The following is a 23,274-nucleotide window of genomic DNA, read 5'->3' on the forward strand; positions in this document are numbered from 1 at the left end:
CTGGTGTATGTTATCTCATTATCTCTGAAAGACATTTATGACATAAGCACCATACAAGCAGCTTTTTAGGAAGGCAACAGAAGAAACATATAGTAGGAATTTCTCTGATTTTAGTGGCCAGATGAACATTCAATAGGCCATTAGGGACAACATCCATGCAATGCTGTTTAAAGTGCTATGGAACGTTCATTGAGCATCAGTTCACATTCATCTTGTTCACAAGTGCTTTATGCCAACACACTTTCCCAGTGCCAACAGTGTCTTCCCCTTTCCTCTTGGATGCTGTCTGTCTAGATTTCCACATATATTACAAATAAATCTCCTCCTGGGAAGGAGAACTTTCTGAAAAGTAAGTTGGTTCAGAGATAGTAAGCATGAAAGTAGTTAGGATAGCAATTATTGCCCTCATTTGAAGCTCTCTGAAAGCAAGTAATGCTCCTGGATGTTTGTTTGCAGAGGAAAGAAGAATTTGGTCCATTTTAACCACTATATTTATCCCAAGTGCATTAGAATGTTTTTAAAAAGAGCAAGGAATATTATGTATATTTTCAAAGACAGAGAAACAAAGAGATTAGGACCACAGTTTTTATGTTGATGTGGATTCTTACATATTCATGTACACACCAGAAAATGGGACAAATAATAAGTACTCACATGTCTTACTGAGTTCAAAAGAGACACTTCTCTAGTAGATCTGGCCCATCCTACAGCAATAATAAGGCACATTTATTTGTCCCTACATGGTAATACTCATGAAAATAAAGGAGAAAGAATGGTACATACTATCAGCAAAATAAATTTGTTGTGTTGCCTGCAGGAAGTCCAGAATGCTATCTGCCTTTTCATCTATATCTTTTAAGCCTTCTGCTTCTTCTCTGTTGTTTTTGTCAGGCTGATATGTAAAATCCACACCGGTAGTTTTTGTTACCAATCCAGCTGCTCTCATTTTTTCTTTCTGTCGCTTCTTTTTCATTTTCCTCTTTTTGTTTTTGCTTATTTTGGGACTGCCTATCTGCTGCAGCTGTAAATTATCTTGAACAAGAGTCTCTTGCATTCCAGATTCTGTTTGTTCTCCATGTAAATTATTAGAGTTTTGCAAACTGCTCTTTTGTTTCTTCCTTCGAATGCGCTTTCTCTTGGTTTGTCCTTGATACTCCTTCTCTGCAGATTCAAAAGAGACATGATAGTTGTAAATAAGAAGATCTGTAATAAGCATTTTGGAACTGCATACAATGAAATATTACTCCCTTCAAATTCTGGGATGTCTGAGTGGCTCCAGCCTTACTTTTATGCTTAGAACGCCTTTCAGTACTACAATGTCAAAGCCAACTCTTCTGAATGCATTGACTAAGAAGACAAGTTCTTTTCCCTTTTGCTTTTAATAGACTGTACTCTCCTTTGTGCTACATACTTTATATGACATCTACTTTCTTAAGGCACGTAATATGGTTCTATACAGAGAGTGAGGTCAAAAGAATTGCCAAGGCAAAAACCAGTATGGGCAGGCTGATAGAGAGAGAGATCCCCCAAGAGCCCCACACCACAGCTGGGTTGACTTGACCAAGAACACAAGAATGCATGTAATTCACAATAAAAGATGACAGTGCTTATATCAATGATATCCCTCCACAATAGTGTTGTGCCTTAAAAACACCAGGCATCTGTTTCTGATTCTTCTACTTTCTCCTCCTTAAAGATCCTCCTCCTTTGGGATATCTTACTGCTAGCTCAGCTTTGGACATCAACTTTATAGGGAAAGCATGCAAGGCATCAGTGACCTTGGCAAGTAATCTCTGATCTCTTTAACAGGCAGTCTTGGTTCTCTCATTCCCTTGCTACAGTTTAATTTCCTTACTAACTAATTCTTCAAAAGGCTCAAACGTCAAGGGAAAGAAGTCCCTCTTGCTCTCCAAGACAGCTTTCATGCTTCTTTACTCAGATTTTATCCTTATACACAGAGTTCTAAAGTCATCTCTGACCCTGAACTGACTGCCTCTCCCACACACTCACTTCTGACACTCCTGACACTAGCAAGGGAAGACTGCCAGAATCCATCTTCCCTTTGACTGCACTGCTGCCAAAGAACATATTCATGCCTATAATTCCTGTCTAATTAATTGAAATTCCCTCTTTCACATTCCAATAAAATCCTCACACATTTAAACATCACAGAGTGCAGAATGCCAGTGTTCTTCTAACATCTTGCTCTAGAAAGTTAAGCCATTTATCCTTCCCTCAACCTCTACCTGTATGTTTCTAAATTCCTCACAGTGCACTGAGCCCAGTGCTCTTTATCTGGTTTTACACCATTCTGTTATTTACCTGCTTTTACACCATTCTATTAGAGTCAAAGAATCTTTGCTTGGCACATATTTGTGTAATGCAGGAGAGACACCTGAAGCCCAATGCTTGTTTCCGAATGATCTGCATAGTCTCCTGAACTGCCACTGACATTCTCAGCTTGTTTGGCTTTCTCATCACTCCTTTCCCTACTGTCCTCTCCCAGTCTTTGCCTCTATGTTCCCCATGGTTGGAGGCCCTCTATTTCATTTCAGTTTCTTTTTCTGTCTTGAACTCTGTCAGCTCTGAGCCACTTTCTCTCTTTAAATATCACTACTTTTAGTTCTTTAGCTGACAGATGACTCACTGCAAAGCAATTTTCCATACTTTCCATGAAGAAGGCTGCATAAAAATAAATTTGCTGTATTGTAATTGAACACCACAGCATGTTAAAGACACACCAAACGTCACCTCGTATCCACAGTGTGGAATGTTTCGCACGCATGGTATTTGAGCTAAATATCCTTATACATGATTTGGACATATGGGGTGTGGGAAAAATAACGTCTGTGTCGTTCTGTAGGAATAAAATATCAAACTGAAGGCAGATATGAATGGTGAAAGATGCTATAAACAAAACATCAATGTTTCATCTTAAGATCTAATTTGGATTTTCATGGGAGTATTTGTGTTATAATAGGTGAATTTCACTGTAAACACAGATACATTGTTCCATAAAATTTGTCAGCCCCTGTTAACCTGAACCACACTGTTTGCTAATAAAGCTACTCTAATCTTATGCTCTCAGCAAAGTGGCCCAACGCGCTCTTTAAGCATCCAAGAATCACTAAATCTCAGCAAAACTACAGCATGTTGTGCAGCCAAGCACCCTCAATTGGTTTGAAGTCACCTGAAAAAAATGGTGCAGAAGGCAGAACAGGGCTTAAGATAATTGATATTTTGAGTCAAATCCAAAAGTTTGCTTATCCTTGATAGCTCAGGACAGCAGAAGGTCTGAAGAGACCAGGGTAAAGTTGTGAAAAGACAGAATGAATGTAGTCATCTCACGTGTATGTTATTAAGATAAATACCTGATTGAAAGGAAATCAGAACTGTGCTGAGTTTCCTCCAACACAGAAAACAAATCAAGCACAAAACTTTACCCAGTTCTCTTGAGGAGTAATACTGGCAGTCCTCTGCGGTTTTTGTCATTCTTTGTCCCATATTTTAATATCTCTTTAGTATATACTGCTTCATGTGTGGGAGCTACTAGTGATTCAACATCAGGAACAGATGAAATTAAATGTTGACAAATGCAAAGCAATGCACAGAAAAGGGATTAATTTGAACAACTCACTGCCAGGGTTAGAGTGAACTGTTATCAGCTCAGAAAAAACAAAACAAAACCTAGACCTGTGCATCAGTATGGAAAACTCAATGAAAACATTTGCTCAGTGGGTATCAGTGATCAAAACAGCAAACAGCTTGTTTGCATACATAAGACAGAGGATGGAAAACAACAGGAAAAATATTCCTAAGGTATTATACAAATTTTGTGCCCTTCAAGCCTTTAACACTGTTTCTTAGCATAATCCCAGCACAGTAAGACTTTGGCAGACAAGTGGAGGACTCTTACAGAAGTTATAAGAGAAAGAAACCCCCAAAAGATTTGTATGATTTGACTTGAATGAAAGAGTAATAAAATGGGCAAGAACAAGGTGACATCTAATTAATCTGAGCAGTTTCACAAGCAAATAGAAGAAAATAAATACTTTATAAATGATAGCTTATCGAATTCACATAAGCACAGGAGCCAAGAGCTTAATGGGATTCAAGAACTGGTTGCTTATATAGTCAGCAAGGCCACCTGCTTATAACAGCTATGCTAAAATATAAATAAGAGTTGTACAAGAAATATAAACCTGCCACAACCATAATGTTTAGGTCACATCCCACACAATAATCTCAACAAATGAAATGTTCAGTGGGATTCACCTTCCACAGCTTTAGCTGTCTGTAAAGAAAATAGTGCATGCTTAGACCTATGTTCCCTCTGAAAAACCAAGAGAAGCTAGCATCTTCAGAAAGCAATTTACCTCATCCTAAACCAGCTGGTATGGAAATGCACCCTGAAGGTGTTCTTTCTCTCTCTCCCCTTCCATTAACTACAAAGGAAATGTAGACAATGAATTTGGACTAGATGTTTGCAACAACTGAGAAGAATTAGTCTCTTTTACAAAAATTAACAGCATGGAGGAAGGTGCTTCTTAACATGAGTCTGCTCATCAGACTGATCTTTACTAATCAACAAAATTCACTGTTTTATGAAAAAAAACACTTCTGACTGATTCTCTATATTTCAAAGCAGTAGGCAGGCCTGACAAAATTGCAATAGATATGAACTTGGTTCCAGTATTTTTTCCCACTAACTGAAGAGGTTTGTTATGTAAAAGCAGCATAATTATAACAAATGCAGGGAATATATGCTACACAAGTAATCTTAGTAGGGTATTGAATACATACTTAAGCAATGTTGATAAAAACATCAGCTTTTGGATCACACTAACTATAGTCACAACTGCAGCTACAGCTTGTTCTAATTCCACAAGAGCTGCTGACTCTTCTTCTGTTCCACAATGGCCTGTCACCTCTCTCCCTCCTAAAACCCATCTCTGCTCCACAAGTGGCTTAATTTATCACATAATCCAATTATCCAGAACCAATTGTCTTTAACTTGTTTAGTCTGGACTTGGTGCCCTCTCAGACTGAGTAAAGTGGCTTCCAGACAGAATGCCCATATACATTTTCCAGCCACGGTCATAGTTTCATAAGCATTTCTTTCGGCCTTAATAAGAACATCCTCCTCAGGAACTGTTCACAGTTAAAAATAACTGTGGGTTTTGTTTTTTTTTTTTTTCCTGGATTATTTTTAGTCTAGATTACTTTGCTGATGCAGTTTACCATGCAGCTGCACAGTCACACTAGCCTGACTGACAGAATGCTATGGAAGTGGGAATGAGTAGCCCAAAAAGGAAAGTCAGCACCAAAAGAAAAACTCATCTTCTAACAGCCTATCTCATCTGGTCTGAAACACTAAGAAGTTTTCTTTACACAAACTGCAGGTTTCCTTAACAAAACAGAGGCAGAAATACATCAAAAACCAGACAAAATTAAATAGAGGACTCAGTTTATAGATACTGCTTATTGAATTTTGATAATGAAAAGTCAGCATCCAGTTTATATCTTCAAGGAAAAATAGAAAATAATAAAAATAATGATTTACATCAAGACTCTGAATAAGCTGACTTTTATTTATTAACTTCTATTATATTAGCAAGTTATTTTGTATTCATCATCACAGCATCTGGAGACACAAATAGATTAAATACAAAGCTTAATATAAGCTAACAGCAGTTCCTTCCATCCAGACTAACCACCAGCATGAACACATTGCTGGCAACTCTGTGATTGAAAAGATGAGCTTCCTCAAGTTTATCTGCATTATTTCAGTTCATTCAGACAATGGCAGATGGAAACATTCAGGGGAAGTGTCACAGAAGACAATGAAAAATGGAAGGCTATTTACTTATGTATCTGCAAGTCTGAGGTATACAAGTTCCACAGCATGTCAAACTCAAGTTTGGCTTTGAGTATCTGAGAATAAGCTGATGATACTGAGGATTTTTAAAAATCAGGTCCCCAAATATTATTAGAACAAACCTTTAGGACAGCACATTTAGTTAAAAAAAAAAAGGGGGGGGATAAAGTGGGCTGAGGAAAAGATAGTCAAAGAATATCCTCTGAGCTTTAGAAGTCTCCTCTATAATGTGCTCATCATGGCTGAAGTATGGCAGCTGGCTCTTCTGCTCAAGGACCAAGTCCCACAGTAGGCTTTCTGGATGTTGTTCATGGTAATTTTGTTCTTTTGTTCAAAAGAAACAGTACATGTGCCTCTCCTGACTTTTCATCCAGTTTAAACTCTTTTATTCTCCCATATACACTGGACGGATTTTCCATGGTGTACCAAGCAGTCAATGCAGAGGAATTAAATTTTGGTTTAGGATCTTGCAAGGGAAAAAAATGTTATTTTAGTGCCAATTAAGACATCAGCAGCTACAATCTGGCCAACAGTGAAAAGCTGTGGCTAACGAATGCAATAAAATATAATGGTTCATTAGAATAAAAGCAATACTGAAAAGATCTCACAGGAGCACAAGATGATGTTAATATTTGTATATTCTTTTTTTAGGAAATTGTTTCAAATCATCATTTGAAATTAGAAGAAAAAAACACTTCAAAGGTTTTATAAACTAAACACTTTTGATGTTGGAGAAAATTGCAAAAGACCAGAAGCTGTTTAGGATAGGGACTGTCTTTTGTTTGTTCATTTTGTTTGTATACTTACAAATGAAGAATTCATATAAAACTGGCAAAGTTGCATATACAGAGCTGCCTACCACAACAGAGCACTACCTCTTGGATTTAAAGCAAATCCAATTAGCAGTAATGAGAAAAATAACTAAAGGCAGATATCACAGTGTGCAACAGTCTTCAATCCTACATGTTTATCTGACTCCATATACAGATGAATTTCTCTTACTCATAAGCTATGTCAAACTCCTGCCATAAGAGGAACTGTACTTGGTCACAACATCCACCTAGGACTATAACCTGTATCAAACAGCAGCCATACACCGCATTCAAGATAAGGTGAACTTTGGATTTATACAGTGGTATAATGATGTTCCTCCTTTTGTACTTTTTAGCCTAATAATTGCCATCATTTTATTTGCTTTTTGACTGCTGCTGAGTGCTGAAATATTATTTTCACAGAGTTATTTATCATACTGAAAAATCTTACTCCTGCTTGGTAACAGCCAGCTCTGAGTCCACCAATTTTCACTGGTTATTATTTTCATCACTTGACAACTATCTAAAATGTGTTTCATCTGCCATTTTTGACAAATCACTCAATCTGAGATTATGTTGCACCCAACTCCTGCCTTTAGTGCAGTCAGTATCTGCATAGCCATCAGGAAACCTTCTGACTTCACTGTTCACTCTTTTTACTTGACCATCTATCAAACATAAATCTCCAGTTGTGGCCTCCCATGTTTTGAGAACTGCTGCATTTTCTCCATCTACTTACCTATTCCGGGACTTTGCCTTTCATGCTATGTCTATGTGCCCCCTTTGGTGAGGGGCTTTATCAAAAACTTTGTGGAAATTCAAGGAAACCACATCAGCTGTAGCACCCTTATCCACATATTTCCTGTCTCTTCAAAGAATTCCAAGTAGATTTCCTCTTTGCAAACCTCATGCTGATCTTTCCCATGCAGATCACAGGTTTTCAAGCATCCACAAATCTTATTTTGCATTATAATTTCTGCTGAACCACCTAAGGCAAACACCAGGTTTACAGGCTTGCAGTTCCCTGGATAATTTAAGAACTGTTTTAAAAAACTGGCATCACACTATCCAGCCTCAAAGTCTCTGATAACAAGAAAAATTGAAAAGCAAGTGGTTATGCATCACTGTTGATAATGTGGGCAATTTTTTTCCTTGAATTCTTTCAGAAATTTTAGGTGAATAAAATCTGGTACTGGTGATTTTATTTTATCATTAATTTTGTTGCATGACCGTTAAGTCACTTCAATTTCACATATCCTTTGAGAAAGCCCAATACAGCATGGGATTCTCCATAGTTTTTTCCGCAGATGCAAAGAATTTATTTAACTTCTCTGAAACAGGCGTCTCTAAGTATTCCATCTACACCATGATAATTGGCTCAAAAGACTGGCAGGCACATTGCTCCTGATGCATCAGAAGTAAGACCTATTACCAGTTTTAATTCTTTGTACCATTTGCTCAAATATTCCTTAGCCTGTCTTACCATGTTTTTACATTTAAATATTTTTAAAACATCATTTGGGTGTGAATTCAGCTTTTTAAAGGACACCTACTTCTTTCCAACAACTTCCTTTACTCTGTCGTCTAGCTCTGCAGTCTTCCTTTCGCTGTTTCTCAAGCCTTTCATGACAGGTGGTGGGTGCTGGCCTTTAGTATCGCATATGGTGTCCTTAAGTAGCTTCCACACCACCTTGTACAACTTCCTTCTCTTTGATGATCCTCTTTTTTTTAGTAAGTATCTTTATTTTTGTGTAGTGTCCCTTCTTGAAGTGGATCACAACTGCTGTGCTGTGGGGTTTTTTTTGTTGTTGTGGTTTCAGTAGGATGTTGAACCTGGTTGCTGTTGCAATGTGCCTCTTGTGAACGAAACTCCACCCAGGACAAATCACAGTTCCACCAACAGATGTCTTGGTTATTGACTGTATCTAAAAACTGAGACTTTTCACAACATCCGATGCAACAGTAGCATCATCTGAACAGGGAGAAACTGAAGATCCCATTACTACTCTCTCTACTGCTTCTCAGATCTTTCAGCATACAGCAATGAGTATTCACAATCCCAGCTGGGTATGTGATGAAACAGACTCTAAGCTTGCTTTGCTTTTTGATATGTACACTCAGTCCACACACACGTTGATCTGAGGCATCCAGGAGATATTTGGAACTATTTGAATGAATAATTTTGACAATAATGTTTTGGGCCTCCTGTCATTTTATGCAAAAACCTATGTCTGATGAAGCCCCCAAGTTTTCTTAAATAACTTTACTGATACAAATTTTGTACCATTCAATGACCTAATTTTTAAACAAAAGCAAATATTTTGATCCTCCTCATTATTATTTTTTAAATTTCAAGCTCACTGTCTTCATTCATTTTGGCTTTTTTGGGGGTGACGTGCAAACAACCAGAGTCAGTCACCACTGTATAGAGGCATCATATGCAGCACTTCCTTAATGGGCTCAGTGGTGCCTCTCAAAAACACTGAGAATTATTATGTTGAATCAGTAAGGAAAATAAAACAAAATCATGGAGCTGAGCATGTTCACAGACATGAAAGAAGAACAGAGATTCAATGACAATCAGTAACTGTTCTGAAGGCTATTAAATCAGAAATGCTCAAGGATCCTAAAGTTGCCTATGGAGTTTCCACAGTTTATCAGCTGCAAAGACTAATCGCTACTAAATACAGAAATCTTCTTAGTCTTTGGCTAATAAGATTACATCTTTGTATTTGTACAGAAAGCATCCCTATGAATTGGAGGGGGAGATTTGTAACATTTCTGTAAAATACTGGAAACATTTTCAACATTTGATATCATATTTATAAAAAAATTTGTTCTTTCTTTTAACTTTGCAGGACACAAACATATATTCAGAGTTTTCTTTAAAGTCTTTTTTTTTTTTTTTTTCCCCAGAGCTGGTTTTCAACCGATGCTTAGTTTAAAGAATCCAAAAGCTTTCCCTTTGCTCAGAATAACAACAGAAATGATAAGAAAAGCTGCAATCTTAAAATCCTTTTCAGCATTTGAGATGTTCTTTCCAAATATACCAGCTAAGATAGGGTAAAGTGTTAAAAACTTATTTGGACTACAGGACCACAGATTATTAAATGATAAGAAATCTAATGGAAAACTGATATCTAGTTTTCCCCTATGACAAAACAATATCAAAGAGCAGATCTAAACTCAAAGTACAATCTTTTGTACAAAAGAGCTATCTAAAAGTACACAGACACTGACATAGCTAAATGAAGATACCCAGCAACAAAACCCAGCCCAAATTCATCAATTTTAGTTATTAAATATTTAAATACCTCAAATAAATTCTTGAAATATTTCACAACATTTCTTAACTTTTTACACAACAACCAATCACATTTAACCCCACATATGAAAGAGCTGCCACAACTACAATTTATTACATGGTTCTTTCAGTACATCCTATTCCAAAACACTTTGGAAAAGGAGAGTCTGAAAGAATGCAAACTTTCCAAGTGTTTTATATTAAACTATTTCTTTTACCCATTTATCTTTGGATCTTAACTCAGATTTGAATTAAATTCAATTACCTAGTTTCTAAGCAGCTTTGTAAAAGCAGGGATGTTTTAGGGTCTGGGTTCAGCTTATTTTTGTTAATCACATTCTAAATTAGTTACGTTTTAAAGAGCAGTTGAAAACCTTAATGCAAGTAATTTCTTAATGACCAAGTGCTCTATGTGAAGCTAATCATGCATATAAATATGCAGACAGGTATGCTGTAAAAATAAGAAACACCACAGGGAAGATCCTGAACAGTTGTGTAAATGGGTAAGCTGCCCATTTGTAATAGATGGGAATCCGGTGGCACAGTCTTCCCAGCAATGTAGGTTTGTTCTTGACTGCATGCTGCCTTGCAATGGGGCCACAGCTGTGAGGTCAGAGTGCTCAAACCTTTTTCTCCACAGTGAACACTCCAAAACAGCTTTTAAATAGGAAAGCTAGGTTTTATTAGAACAGACACTAGAACAGGTGATTTTGGGGGGAGAAAAGTCAAAATGAGGAAAATCAAAACAAAACAATACATGACCATATCTCCACCTCTCCTACTGCATCCTGGTCAATCAATCCGCCTTGCTTAGGCTTGCTCTCAAGTCCAGCACATCAGTGACTTCCAGAGTTGCCGAAAAGTCTGCAGAGTCCCCTTTGGGTCTCTAGGGAAAGGCCCTCTGAAGCCTGGATTCCTGCTGTTCTCAGCAGACGTGTGGTCTCTGCTATACATAGGGCTTATTCCTTGGGCACCATCATTCCTCCACAACCTGTTTGTCCTTTATGTTCTAGAAAGTTAATTATCTCTCAGCAAATGTCTCCTCATCTCCTAAGGGCTCCATCCTGGCTTTTCTACTCTTCTGGGCTTCTCTCTCTTTTGGGCAGCTACAGTTTTTCAAAGGATGAAACATGACATATGACATAAACATGTAATATGCATAATAAATTGGAAAAAAAGTCCCAACTGATACCATCTGCTACACAAATAAATGTTTGGGAGGCAATTGAAAGGATTCTGTCAAACGTTCTCAACAAGACATCATACTCTATTTTCCTAGGGATTGATTCCGTTGTACATCATCTGCTTTTATACTGTTAGATCACCTAGTTCTAGGCACAGCAAAATGTTACTGGGATAACATGGATCATTCAGTCTATCATTTCCAGGATTTCTTGTGCTGCTTCCCAAAACGAAAGCATTTACAATGGCAATGCGAGCACAATGATTTGTCTGTTCAGTTTAGTGAAGTGTCAAGTTCTTTTTAGTTCCCATCTAATTTGCTGAAAATTAGGAGCTGCTCTGCATCTCACTGAAGCATAGTATATTCACTCAAAAATAAGAGAGACTTTCTTACTGTTCTTCAGTTATATGACATGATCTGTGAAATAACCCTGCTATGATAAAGAGAAATGCGTTCATCTGTCTATACTTGACATCATATTTCATACAAATTTTAAAATCTGTCATCTGCTTGCAGAAGTTTTTTTCCATCATCCCTCAATTCAGATTAGTGGTGATGCTATTGGTTTTTTTTCTTTACTTGGTGCACTGCCTGACACCTCTACAAACTGAAAGTTTAATTTTTCTTTTCCACTTCATAGAACTTTAGGTATCAATAGCTGTAAGTCACAGACTACACATAATATGCTATGGATATGCATAATTTTTCTTTCCCTTCGATATATCTATACATGTACTTAGATGTTCATTACTAACTGAATCCCTCACATGCTTTTGTGAACTGGCTGATGTATACTACTATGAATCCCACTGGGAGGAAGGTAAATTCACTCATTGGCATAAAATGCCATTGCTTCAGGGAAGGAATAAAAGGGTTGTCTCAAAGAGAACTTACCCTGCCACAAGCATCCAACTTTAACCTATATGCTGACTTTTAGGCAGGATGTTCTCCCTAAGCGAAATACCCAGGAGCAGGTAAAAAATCTGAGAGAGGAGAGGAGAGGAGGAATAAATCCGGATATAGTAAGTCCCTCTATAAGGCATAATGATGTTTCCTTTGTACATCTTCCACAATCTAGACAACAGTTTTGGGCAAAGAAATTGGGACACAAGTAATTTGGGAGCTCTGACATAAGAGGCTATTGTACTACTGTGTCACTGAATACAGCTTGGGGACAGACAACAATTTGTTGTAATAATCTTGAGCTGTACTGTCAGTACACATGCCATTGACTAAGCAGTTAGTTTTGAAGACCTTTTGGACGTAGGGAGGACAAAGCTTCAAAGAAAAACACCCTTCCTCTGTCGTAATTTTAAACTCACCACTTCCAATCTGAAAAAAGGAAGCAGAGGTGTAACTCAGGTTTAACCCCAATGGAGCTGGACAGCAGAGTGTATTTCACCTTTCCTTCAATCCTTTTGGACTTTCTTTTGCTCTCCCTGACCTTTCAGTAGTAATTAATAACACATATCACAAAGTCTTACACATGATTGGGACAGGAAAAAAAAAAAATTGAGCAGAACTGTTCTGGTCATCTTCAAACCCTCCTGCCATTACAGTTCTGAGGGTGCCTTCTCAGCTAGTCAATAAAAGTTCCTTTTATTATGTTGCCAGTATTTGTGCAACGCCTCTAACATTGCTACAGTTCATCACCAAAATCTACTTGATAAATTTTTCCTTAAGAAGTGCAATTACATTATCAGACTATAGATCAGAAACATAAACTTTTAACAAGTGAACACAAACAAAACCCTCCTCAAAACTCTCCCTTCTGTCCTCCTAGTCTGGTTCCACCTAGAAGTAATTCAACATGGGATGCAAAATTATTGCTTCCCTTTATGGTTGTAATTTGTCTTTCCAGTTTAGAGTGAAAAACATACTGCTTCCTGTTTCTGGAATTGGAGTATCTCCACATCATTCCAATAGTGAGATACTCAGAACTTTGTCAAACCTTTAGGACAACTTGAGTAAGATACTCAGCCTGAAGTCAATCACACTGCTCTTATGGAGTAGTGACAAGGTTACAGAATCACATTACTTGATATAGTATATCTCTGCATTGGATTTCTGCTATGCTTTAATCTGAACCTTTTCAAAAGCTGGAAACTAATTACATGATATAACTTTTTTCCCCTCACAAAGACTTTGCTTCTGGTCTCTCTCATCTGACTTATGCTTGTTGTCAAAGGGGTATTCAGGCTTCCTACGCTTAAGCTGCAGAAATTGCTTCCACCAATACTTAGGGCAGCCAAGTCATATCTGATTTTTCCCAAGATAGCTACTACACCACAGACAGTTTTCTGACACTAAAGGAATATTCTATTTTTATATTCAGAGCCCAATGACATGTCCCACACAGAATTTTGTTTAAACAAGAAAATATAAAAACTGTTTCTTCATTTTACTTGTATAGAACAAAAGGGAGCCTGCTTGTAGACTCCAGTTACGAGATCATCCCCTATGTTATTAATCCAACTGCATAAAGTGAGGATGCTGGATTTAGATGCAAGGAACATAGGTCTCGGAACAGTTTTTCAATTTAAGCAGTAACAGTTTACTTAACTTTAAGTAATTAACAAATCCAAGTCTGGTGAAAAAAAAATCTCATTGCAAATGCAAGTATTTTGCTGGAGTCAAAGACTCCAGCTTCATCTGGCCTTTTTCACCTTGAGAACAAAGGCCAAATGAAGCCTTTCATTTTTACAGCTGATTAGACACAAATTTTTACAGCTGATTAGACAATGCAGGCTGGGTAAGTAGGTGTCATAAATTTAAAAAGATCTGTGTGCTTCTGTAATAATTACATATCTTACATGATTATTGCTGTTCCTATCTATACAAACTGTCCAAGTGCTTTTAAACTCTACTACCATTACTCTCTTGGCTGTATCACAAGCTACTCATGAAGCACATGAAAAATTATTGCATATGTATCAACATGAATATTTTCTATGGGGATACAGGAGATCAAAATTGCTTTTTTGGAAAGTAAGATTTTATTTTTTTGTATAAAGACTCCTGGATGGCTGTTTACTTTAGGAAAAGTTCTTTTAAAAAACCCCCAACAAACCAAAATACAACCAAACTGAAACAAAAACCCAAACCCAATGTACTATGTTTTTTACATGTCCTAAAGATACAGGGTTTTATGCACAGCCTGGCTCCATTTCAATTCGTTCCAAATGACAATTAAAAGAGATGCAAAATGAACCACGAGAAAGTGGGTATTTTTCTTATACAGTGATGAGCAGCAATGAGAAAGGAGGACAGAAACTCAACAAAATGATTTTTTTTTTTAAACAAAAATAAATTCCAAGAAGTCTGCAGTAAGGTTACGAGCTACCCGCACATCTCATTAGCAAACCCAAGTTTCTTAAGGTTTCACTGGAATGCTGAGCTCGAAATCACCACAAGCAATGGTTGTGAAGTCCCCCTCCTGCCCCCTTCATAAAAGCTGTTTTTAGTCAAGCTGGACAAGAGGCCACACAGTACAGGTTTCTGTGTTCTCAAAGAACTGGCAGTTTGACTTTGGTAGTAAGTTCCTGTGTTCACAGGACCTTTTTTCATTCTGGAATACTAAAGAGTTCACAAAAATCTTGCAGCAAGTGACATGACCAACAAACCACAGCAATGTCTTTAGGTTCTCTGGAGATAACAGCCAGAGCACTGACCTCTGTGAAAGCAGGACTGGGAATGGGGACCATCTGGATGGAGATAGCAGGTGCTGGGCTCTTTGGTGTTGGCTACTTCTCTAGCTGAGCAGTATCAAGCGAGATTGCCACATAAATTTTACTACAGACTCATCCTCTGAAGGAGATACAAACTAACCAGGACTTCACACAAGATTCACTTCTGCCATTACCTTATACTGTAGCAGGTATAGAGAACTTCCACTGTACTAACAAGTACGGTGACACAAAAAGCTGGCAAAAGTTCACCAGAAAGTAGACTGCAAACAGCTCAGAATAATTCAGGGCTTTCCATTTACTTGGCTCTTAAAATAAGCATTTCACTGCAAGCAAGTTTAAGTGTATGGAATTACTGCCATTAAAAGAGAATGTATAAAAAAGGGAAGTATAAAAACCTTGTAAATACATTTGAACTAACGGACATATAATACACAATGAAAGTTTATACAGCTTGTAATATAACTGCTAGAGGCATTTCACTTTAATACACATATTTAACCAAGAATGTATTTCATAAAACAATAATGCCAGTTACAGAGTGAAAAGAAAAAGCACTGTAGGTGATCACTACAGAACACATTCAAGTAATTTAACTATTGCATTTTTACTTAGATAATTTTCTGCCTATGTGCAAAAGTTATAACACCATCTCTAAAGCTTTTGCTGAAGTTCTCTATGCATATATATATGTTTTTGCACTAAACAAAGTGTGATGTTTATTTTCAAATGCAAACATTTCTGATTATTAGTGGATGCTGTATACCATTACGATTTCTAGATACATGTTGAAGAAAACACTGCAACAGGATTTTCTTCTTGGGAAAGTAATTTCTGAGATTACTTAAACATACATCTAAATTCCATGCAATCACTAAAATATGTTACAATCTGCTTGAAATTAGCAGCACAGATACACACATATGTATGTAATGTGTGTATGTGATACGAAGCAAGGAGACACTGCCTATTGTATTTGATAATCTTTTATTCTTTCTTGATATATTCTTCTTCCCTTTCAGAGGAAAAGAAATAATCTCCATCCAAAACTGTGTAATACTTAGCATTAAAGGGTCTACCCATCAACAATGTATTCAAGATTATGGTACCAAAGTTCAGCTGAGCAGCATTTCAGAACTGACTAAGAGTTCTTTCACCAGGCACCTGTATGTCTTAAAACAATCACAGGCAAACATAGTTAAAGAATCTCTAGCAACTAGAAAAACCAAAAGGGGCATCAGAAAATGTGTGGGGAAAAAAAAGTCCAAAATAAACACAAAAAGCCCAAGAGACAGTGAGTTAGTAATGGAGGTAAATGTGAGATTTTCACTGGCAAGTACTACAAACGAGATGCCAAAAAAAATCTGGCATTTTTTTCAGGAGGAAAGCTGGCAAAAGGGGACAAGATTAAACCTGGATCCTGAGATGAAAGCAGAAAAGCTGTATCACTGTTTTATACTTTGTCTTCTTGTTTATCCTAAGGCTATGTATTTTCATTTCTTAAGGAGCTGTAAAAAGCAGAAATTAATGTTTCTCTCCTCTACGCTGTTCACCTATATACCAAAAAAAGAAGTACTGAACAAAGAATCAATCAATTCTTTTTGCTGGCAGAAGAACAGGAAGGATGGACACTATGTTCTTTTCAGTAAAAATGCTACAGTTCAGCTAAGGTATTTAACTGAGATGCATAAACTACCATAATATTCACTCCCCTTTCTGTGGTCACATAAAAAGAGACAGGCTTCTCCAAACAGTAAGTCTGATCCTAGCTAGATTTTATTATCATCACTTGTTATAATATCACCAGATGCCTCACTCTTCTAATTATAAGAGCAGTTTAGTAGGGTCTCATATGCTCCAGTGAAGAGGTGGAATAAAATCAAGTCCTTTCACAGATCTGTTCTATTGCAGCAGTTCAGGGTACGAAGTGTTACAGACCTGCAGACCAGCCCTGGAGCCTGCATCAGTTGCTGCCTCCCTCTGCCAATCTATCAACACAATTTCAACCACATTCCTATAGGCATATTTTTGCTCATGTCTTTATACGTTTGGGCTTCCACAGCAGAACCTTTATTATTTTATATAGATTGTGTAATGAAAAGTGCATTGATCTGAGCATTCAGTAAAGTCAAGTTCTCCGGGGAATGACTCTTAATAAAGGTGCATACTTAATTCAGCTGTCTTTAAACCCAACAGATTTGTTTATTAAAACAGCACCCAAAGATGTTTGAGTTTATTGTGTCAGGATCAGTATAGATGATGGACAGAGATATAAAGACACAAAGCAATAGCTAAGATTGAGACGGAGAAGTAACAGACTTAAAAGTTAATGGAAAAATAACCTAATTTTGTTAGTTAAGTATAAAAGAACTAAGGTTTTTTAGTATATTGAATGAAGGCTGGAAAAGAATAGGTATTACACTTGAGCACTAAGAACTACTTGAGACGTTTTCAGTTTATTTGCTGCTTCCTCTAGAATGCTAGCTGAGTAACTTCAGATATAATTCCTAAATTTAATGATAGCCACTTTTCATAATGTTTCACAGCAAATAATTTTCCTATCAACAAAACAGCTGCATGTTTTTGTCATTTTTGGAAATAATATCTTACACTTCATTTTACAATCAGGATAACAATGCTTTCTATAGAAAAAAAAGGACACATGCAATAAAGAGTATTAGCTTTTAACTCGTCATCTTTAGACAGACAATGACCAAAAAATGAGAGCTATTTATTTGACCAGACTGAGAAAAGATGTTTCCATTTATAAATACTCAAGAAATGCTGATACACTAATGGAGCTGAGTGCATACGAAAAATGTGAACAGAATGAAATGGTCTGTGAACACACTGCAAACCTAAGCCATCCAGAAGAGAAAGTACCTAAATTGGATTTAAGACAGGAGCATGAAAGGAATTAAGCTCATCGTGCCTTGAGTCTTTTTTATTAAATGTTTATTAGGTTCTCTTTAAGGTGTTGCAGCCATTACAGTTCCATTATACTTAACATTTTTGCATCTAGTTAGTCTATTATTCACAAAACAAAGTTTTTACCTAATCTGGCACTGTGACACTGCAATTTCTCTTTGCCAGTGAAAAGCAAAACAATAAAATATATTTATTTTTGTGGTTAGCTGTGCAAGTATGCCGATATCCAGTTCAGTGTTACACTCACACCTTGGTCTTGATTCCAAAAATCTTACCACCACATCACCCACTGAGACTAACATACTAAACAAATCTGAATTGGCAGAATGTTTCTAGCAGTCAGGACTTTAGGTCACATGGCATTTTTCATTCTGTTCTACACATCTTAAAGTTGGATCTATCAGTGAATTAAGCTTATGTTGCATTCTCTCAATGTTCCTAACATTTATGAATTCAGCTTTTAAATAATCCCTTGCAAAAAAGCAACTTAAGAAACCTTTCACTCATGCTTATTCAATTAGATCGGTGAAAAATTGGTATCAGCCTAATGAAGCAAAACCAGATCCATAAAACTGGTTCTGAGTTCTCTCCTACTCCCTCAGCAGCAAGATTCAGAGAGAGAGTTTGTAGGGCGAGATACATGGAAGTCCTTGCCAAATACCATCAGCCCACCCAGAAATAAATAGCTCTGAGAAAGTAAGGTAATTCAGTTCTTATGGAAAAGTCCAGGAGCAGGCAGAACAGGTATGAATTCACATAAAACTGCACCTGTCATTAGACCAGCCAGGCCAAGACTGAAGGCTCAAGACTATTGTTTAAAATATCTGCATCAAGAAGGACAGTGTCAGAAGCTGGCAGTTGCCCACAGGTCAGTGAAGGTCATGTTCCCCATACAATCATAGAGCTAGGTGGTCAGCTACTGTAAACTAGCAGATTCATTCACATCAGTACAGCTGTGCTGGTTATACCAGCTGAGAGTCTGAGAACACTCAGATTTCATGCAGAAGAGCCTGTGAGGTGGAGCATCATCAGGTGGATACAAATCATCTAGTACTGTGAACCAGAGATGCAGCTGTTGAAGTGATTTGCTCGTTATCAGGAGAGACTGCATATTTGCCCTAATGCCTACTTGTGCAGTTGCATACCACCGAAGTAGCCAGGAAATTAAACTAATAGTACATAGATGCAGCAAAAGAATACACAACTTTGGTAGCAATGAGGAAAACTGCAGTAGCTTTGGTCAGCCAGAACATGCTGTTCAAAGCAGCTGGGGATCCTTGGAATGCACTTAGATTGCCTGTAGTGCATTTTGGCTAGATTACAGCAATAAATTCATGTGCGTTGGTATTTCTGTCTTTTGCTGTATCAACATAATTTCCGTATTTTTCAGCCCTCCACAGATCGCTGGGAAGAGAGAGGGTGAGTGAGGCTGATGCATGGCCTGTGCAATGCAAATCCTGTAACACTAAGCAATCATGATTCTACAGTGAAGGACTTCCTTCCTCTCTATTAGTCTACTATACAGAAGGCTCTGATAAGAGTTCAAATTACTAACAGGGCATACTCCAATTATGAACCAATTTCCACTTGCAGGGATAAAATGGAAAGAAGATAGCATGAAACTAGCAAACATAATTATTTAGCAAAAGTACTGGGAAATGGAGGTGGATGGAGGACGATTTTCGAAGCTTCCTTGGCACAGGTTACAGTTCTACAGAGGGTTGTTCAGTACTTTAAAAGACTGCTACCTGTAAATTTTGCAGAGGACAGTAACCAAAGGCAAAGGATATGAGAACAAGAAATTTCCCAAGCGGAGACTGAATGGACAGTCTACCGGAAGCTATATCAATGTGTAGCTGTAAGCCTACAAACTGCCATAAATTGCAGCAGCTGCTATAACAGAGTAACAATAAAATGAAATCATGGGTAGGCCTGATTTTGACTTTCAACGTGAGACAGCAGCACTTTCTGTATGTTCTACAAAACACATAAAACTGTTTAAGAAAAAAAAGATTCTTTTTCCTGTTGTATTCATCTTCCTTGTTCACTCGGCCACACTGATTTAAGCTCCTTCATGTTAGAAATGAGCTTTCTACTCTGTTTTTACAGTGTCCAGAGTATTTAACAGTAGGGTAATATATAACAACAGAAATTCTGCATTCAAATGGCTTTCCTCTTACCCTGTTCTCTAATTTTTTTTTTTTTGAATGTGAGAACTGAAAACTGCATGGAAACAAGTCTCCTTAGAAAGAAAAAGCAACATGAGCCCTAACAGTGAGAGGATGAGCCGGGGTCCCATTCTCATGCTTAGTATTCACAAGTGTGTTATCTGTCAGTGGATATTTGGGTCTTGACATGTAAGACAGCAACATGTTGCTTTGGTTTAATACTAACAGGTTCATAGGCATTATCAGAGCAGCAGAGGTCATCATTTTGCATGCAACCAACTATACAACTGATAGTGAAAATGAAAATATCATATATATTAATAGTGATCAGAAACCTTTCCAAGATCTACAAAACAATCGAATCTTCTGCTTTTACAGGTGATGAACTGAGATACAGAATGATAAGGTATGTGAGCAGCCAGAGACCAAACTGTAAGTTTATCGACATGCCTTTCCCCTTAATCCAGCACCTTACTGACTACCCTGCTGCTCCATGATGATTTAAGTACAGAAGCTTAGGCCTTGATTATGTTTTTGTTATGAAATAGATGAAAGCAGTCAAGCAGTGGCAGATTTCTGAAGTGTTGGGTGCCTGCTCAAGCGAGGCAGCAATTATAACAGCACTGGCTTTTTGCTGGGATCTGAGGTAGTGGTTGGTGCTGTTCTCTTATTTCTTTTCCTTTCCCATCAGTTGCCTACTGTCACTATGACGACGGGAAGCCTGCAACACAGCTGCAAGGAGGGAGAAAGGGGGAGCACGCTCCAGCTGAGAGGGAAGAAGTGACTCAGTGGGTGGGGGGCAAGAACAGAAAAATGATACAGGAAGCTAAAGCGATGCAGTCAGGAAAGTCAGGAAAGAAGAGAAAATAGAAGGCTGCAGTGCCTCTTCATTCTCTGAAGCTCATCTATTAGAGGAGGGGATGCTCAACCAAAAATGTTTGTTATCACTGTAATTTAAAATAAAACAAAAATCAAGATAACAGATGCCACAGAGATAAAGGCCCTAATTCCCTCTCCTCCTGCTTCACACACTGCCACCTGACTAGTGGAACCTACTTTAATTGAATTACTTTCAGACAAGAGGAGATTCAGTTTGAGACACTGATTGTATCACAGAGAAATAAGAAACAAAGAAAAGGTGAAGGACAAGAACCATCACAGAAAATGAAGGTAACAGCCAGAGTAAACATGTCTCATTAAAAACGTACTTGTTGGTGAGTTCTTGCTCTGCTTAAGCACACATTTGCCCTCTGGGTTCCAACTGAGCGTTCTCTTTACTTTGTTAGAATGTAAAAGGCATAAACCAGGATTAGGGTATACTGTTTTCTACACTACAGAAACACACAGGAATGAGATCTCATTTCAAAGGTACGTTTTTGTTATTCAAGTATTCAAGACTTTCTCAAAAGCAAGCAGAAAGTTAACTAATACTTATCGCGTCTATAAATGTATTTGTTTACAGTTATAGAAATATAAATTAAAGATCTTTAATAAACCACTAACATGCAGCCATGGCTAAAGTAAAGCATTACCAGTGCTTTACATTACTATAAACTTTAAACCAGCATTATATTACTATAAACTTTATTTTTTCCTTAATACATTTTCAGCATTTACACCCTTTCCTAATACCACATGCAAGTTTGGACTAAAAATCTGGGGCAGAATTCTTTGTCATTACACTTCCAAAGACATTTTCCAGAGTTTTTTGACTTTTGTGTATGTTTTTTCTTCGTTTCATTTGTTTTTGTTTTGTTTTCTTTTTTTTTAAATGGGGTGTCTACCAATGTCTTCATGTTCGAAACTCTCACGTGAGAACTACTGAAGACTTCAATGACATTAAACAACTCCTAATCTGTACCATAATGCACGAGTCAGTTCTGTAACAGTCCCGTATGCTTGTGGATACATTGGCATTTAGAAGATGTAAATAGTTACAGACAGTGGTAGTTAGGAATGACTGGTTTCTACATTGTATGTAAACCTAAACTAGTGATTCATACTTACAGCTAAAATTGATAGCCCAATCCTGTGTTTAAAAAACCTCAGTGGGCAGCAATAAATTTCTTGGTGAATTTCACACTCACCTTCAGGGGGTTCAGACTTGTTTGTTGTGAAATCACCAGAGGTGATTACTTGATTCTAGCTGGCTGCTTGACAGATCACTGAAATTGCTTATAATACTGCTACAGGATACCAGTAGTCTGGAGATGTTTTCTATAACTGACTGCCCAAGCTGCACCCACCTCAAGTGTTTATAATCTGTATCACATGTAGTACACTAAAGAAAGATTTCCAAAAAGAAGTGGTCACACTAGTCAGCTAGCTTTTGCAGCATGGAACATCAGCAAGCATCTCCTTTTAAGCATACATTTAATTCTTTGAAGTCAATACAATACAAGTTAAACACATGACTAGAATTCTGGACAACTGTTAAATCAGGTGTCACTTTAAAAAGGAAACCTTCTCCTGTTCGGATAGAACAGGATTAAAAAATTTTCCAAATGAGAGAAGTTGATTTAGGTCTTTTTTAACCTTGCAGTTTAATTCCAGTGATCTAAGTCAACTGATAACAGTGTCAGTGTAAATATGAGCACTACTGGATCAAGATTTTTTTTTTTTTATAAATTAAGCCTGAGATAACAAATTATTAAATATTTTATCAGAACTCTGAAAATAAAAATGCTTATTTAATCTTATTCAATTTCAGAAAGAAACCTGCGGTGATTTTATCTATTAGAAATGTCACTGCATCTATCAAATACAAGGTCTGCAGAAAGGATATTCAAGGAGAAAACATCTGAAGTACAGAATTCTTCAGCTATAGCTGTGCAACATCTCTACTTGTTTGTAGCATCTTTTACTGTAACTGGTTCCAAAATGTCAAGAACACTTAAGCTGAAGAAGAAACTGGCTGTAGAGGACAAAGTTGCTTAACCTCACAGACATCCCCCCTTCCAACTTATTGATTAATCTATGAACACCAGCAACATTATGGAAAGGCTTATATTAACGGCCTTAGCAGAGATGACATTGTTGCTACAACTTGCTTTCCGAGGATGACGTACACATGAGAATGCTTGAAGCTGTTGGGAGCTCAGGAAGATCTGTCATTCATAAACTGGGAGTCATACATTAATTTTTGCAAGGGCAGATCTAAATTACAAAATGCTATCACCTATAATTTTATCATGCACAAAGATATTGTTTTAATAATAAACAGTGACATATGAACTGCAAAGATTTAAAACCAGAACACTAAAAATTAACTAGGGGAATTCATTAATAGAAAGACTTAGCCTAACTATTAGAAAT

General features: G+C 37.2%; 1 protein-coding gene across 9 annotated transcripts in view; it reads right to left on the minus strand.

Moving 5' to 3' along the window:
• Window positions 1-23,274, minus strand: part of ERICH1 (glutamate rich 1) — a 98,284-nt gene that overhangs the window by 32,631 nt on the left and 42,379 nt on the right. For all 9 annotated transcript variants that reach the window (XR_012628017.1, XR_012628018.1, XR_012628019.1 and 6 more), the window contains one exon: window positions 784-1,161. Coding sequence is in view for 6 of the 9 variants with exons in the window: in XM_074861671.1 (XP_074717772.1) it covers window positions 784-1,161 (378 nt within the window). In the remaining 3 variants the exon portion in view is untranslated. The remainder of the gene's footprint in view (window positions 1-783; window positions 1,162-23,274) is intronic.

This window comes from Strix uralensis, chromosome 3 (assembly GCF_047716275.1).
Source record: "Strix uralensis isolate ZFMK-TIS-50842 chromosome 3, bStrUra1, whole genome shotgun sequence".
Lineage (NCBI taxonomy): Eukaryota > Metazoa > Chordata > Aves > Strigiformes > Strigidae > Strix > Strix uralensis.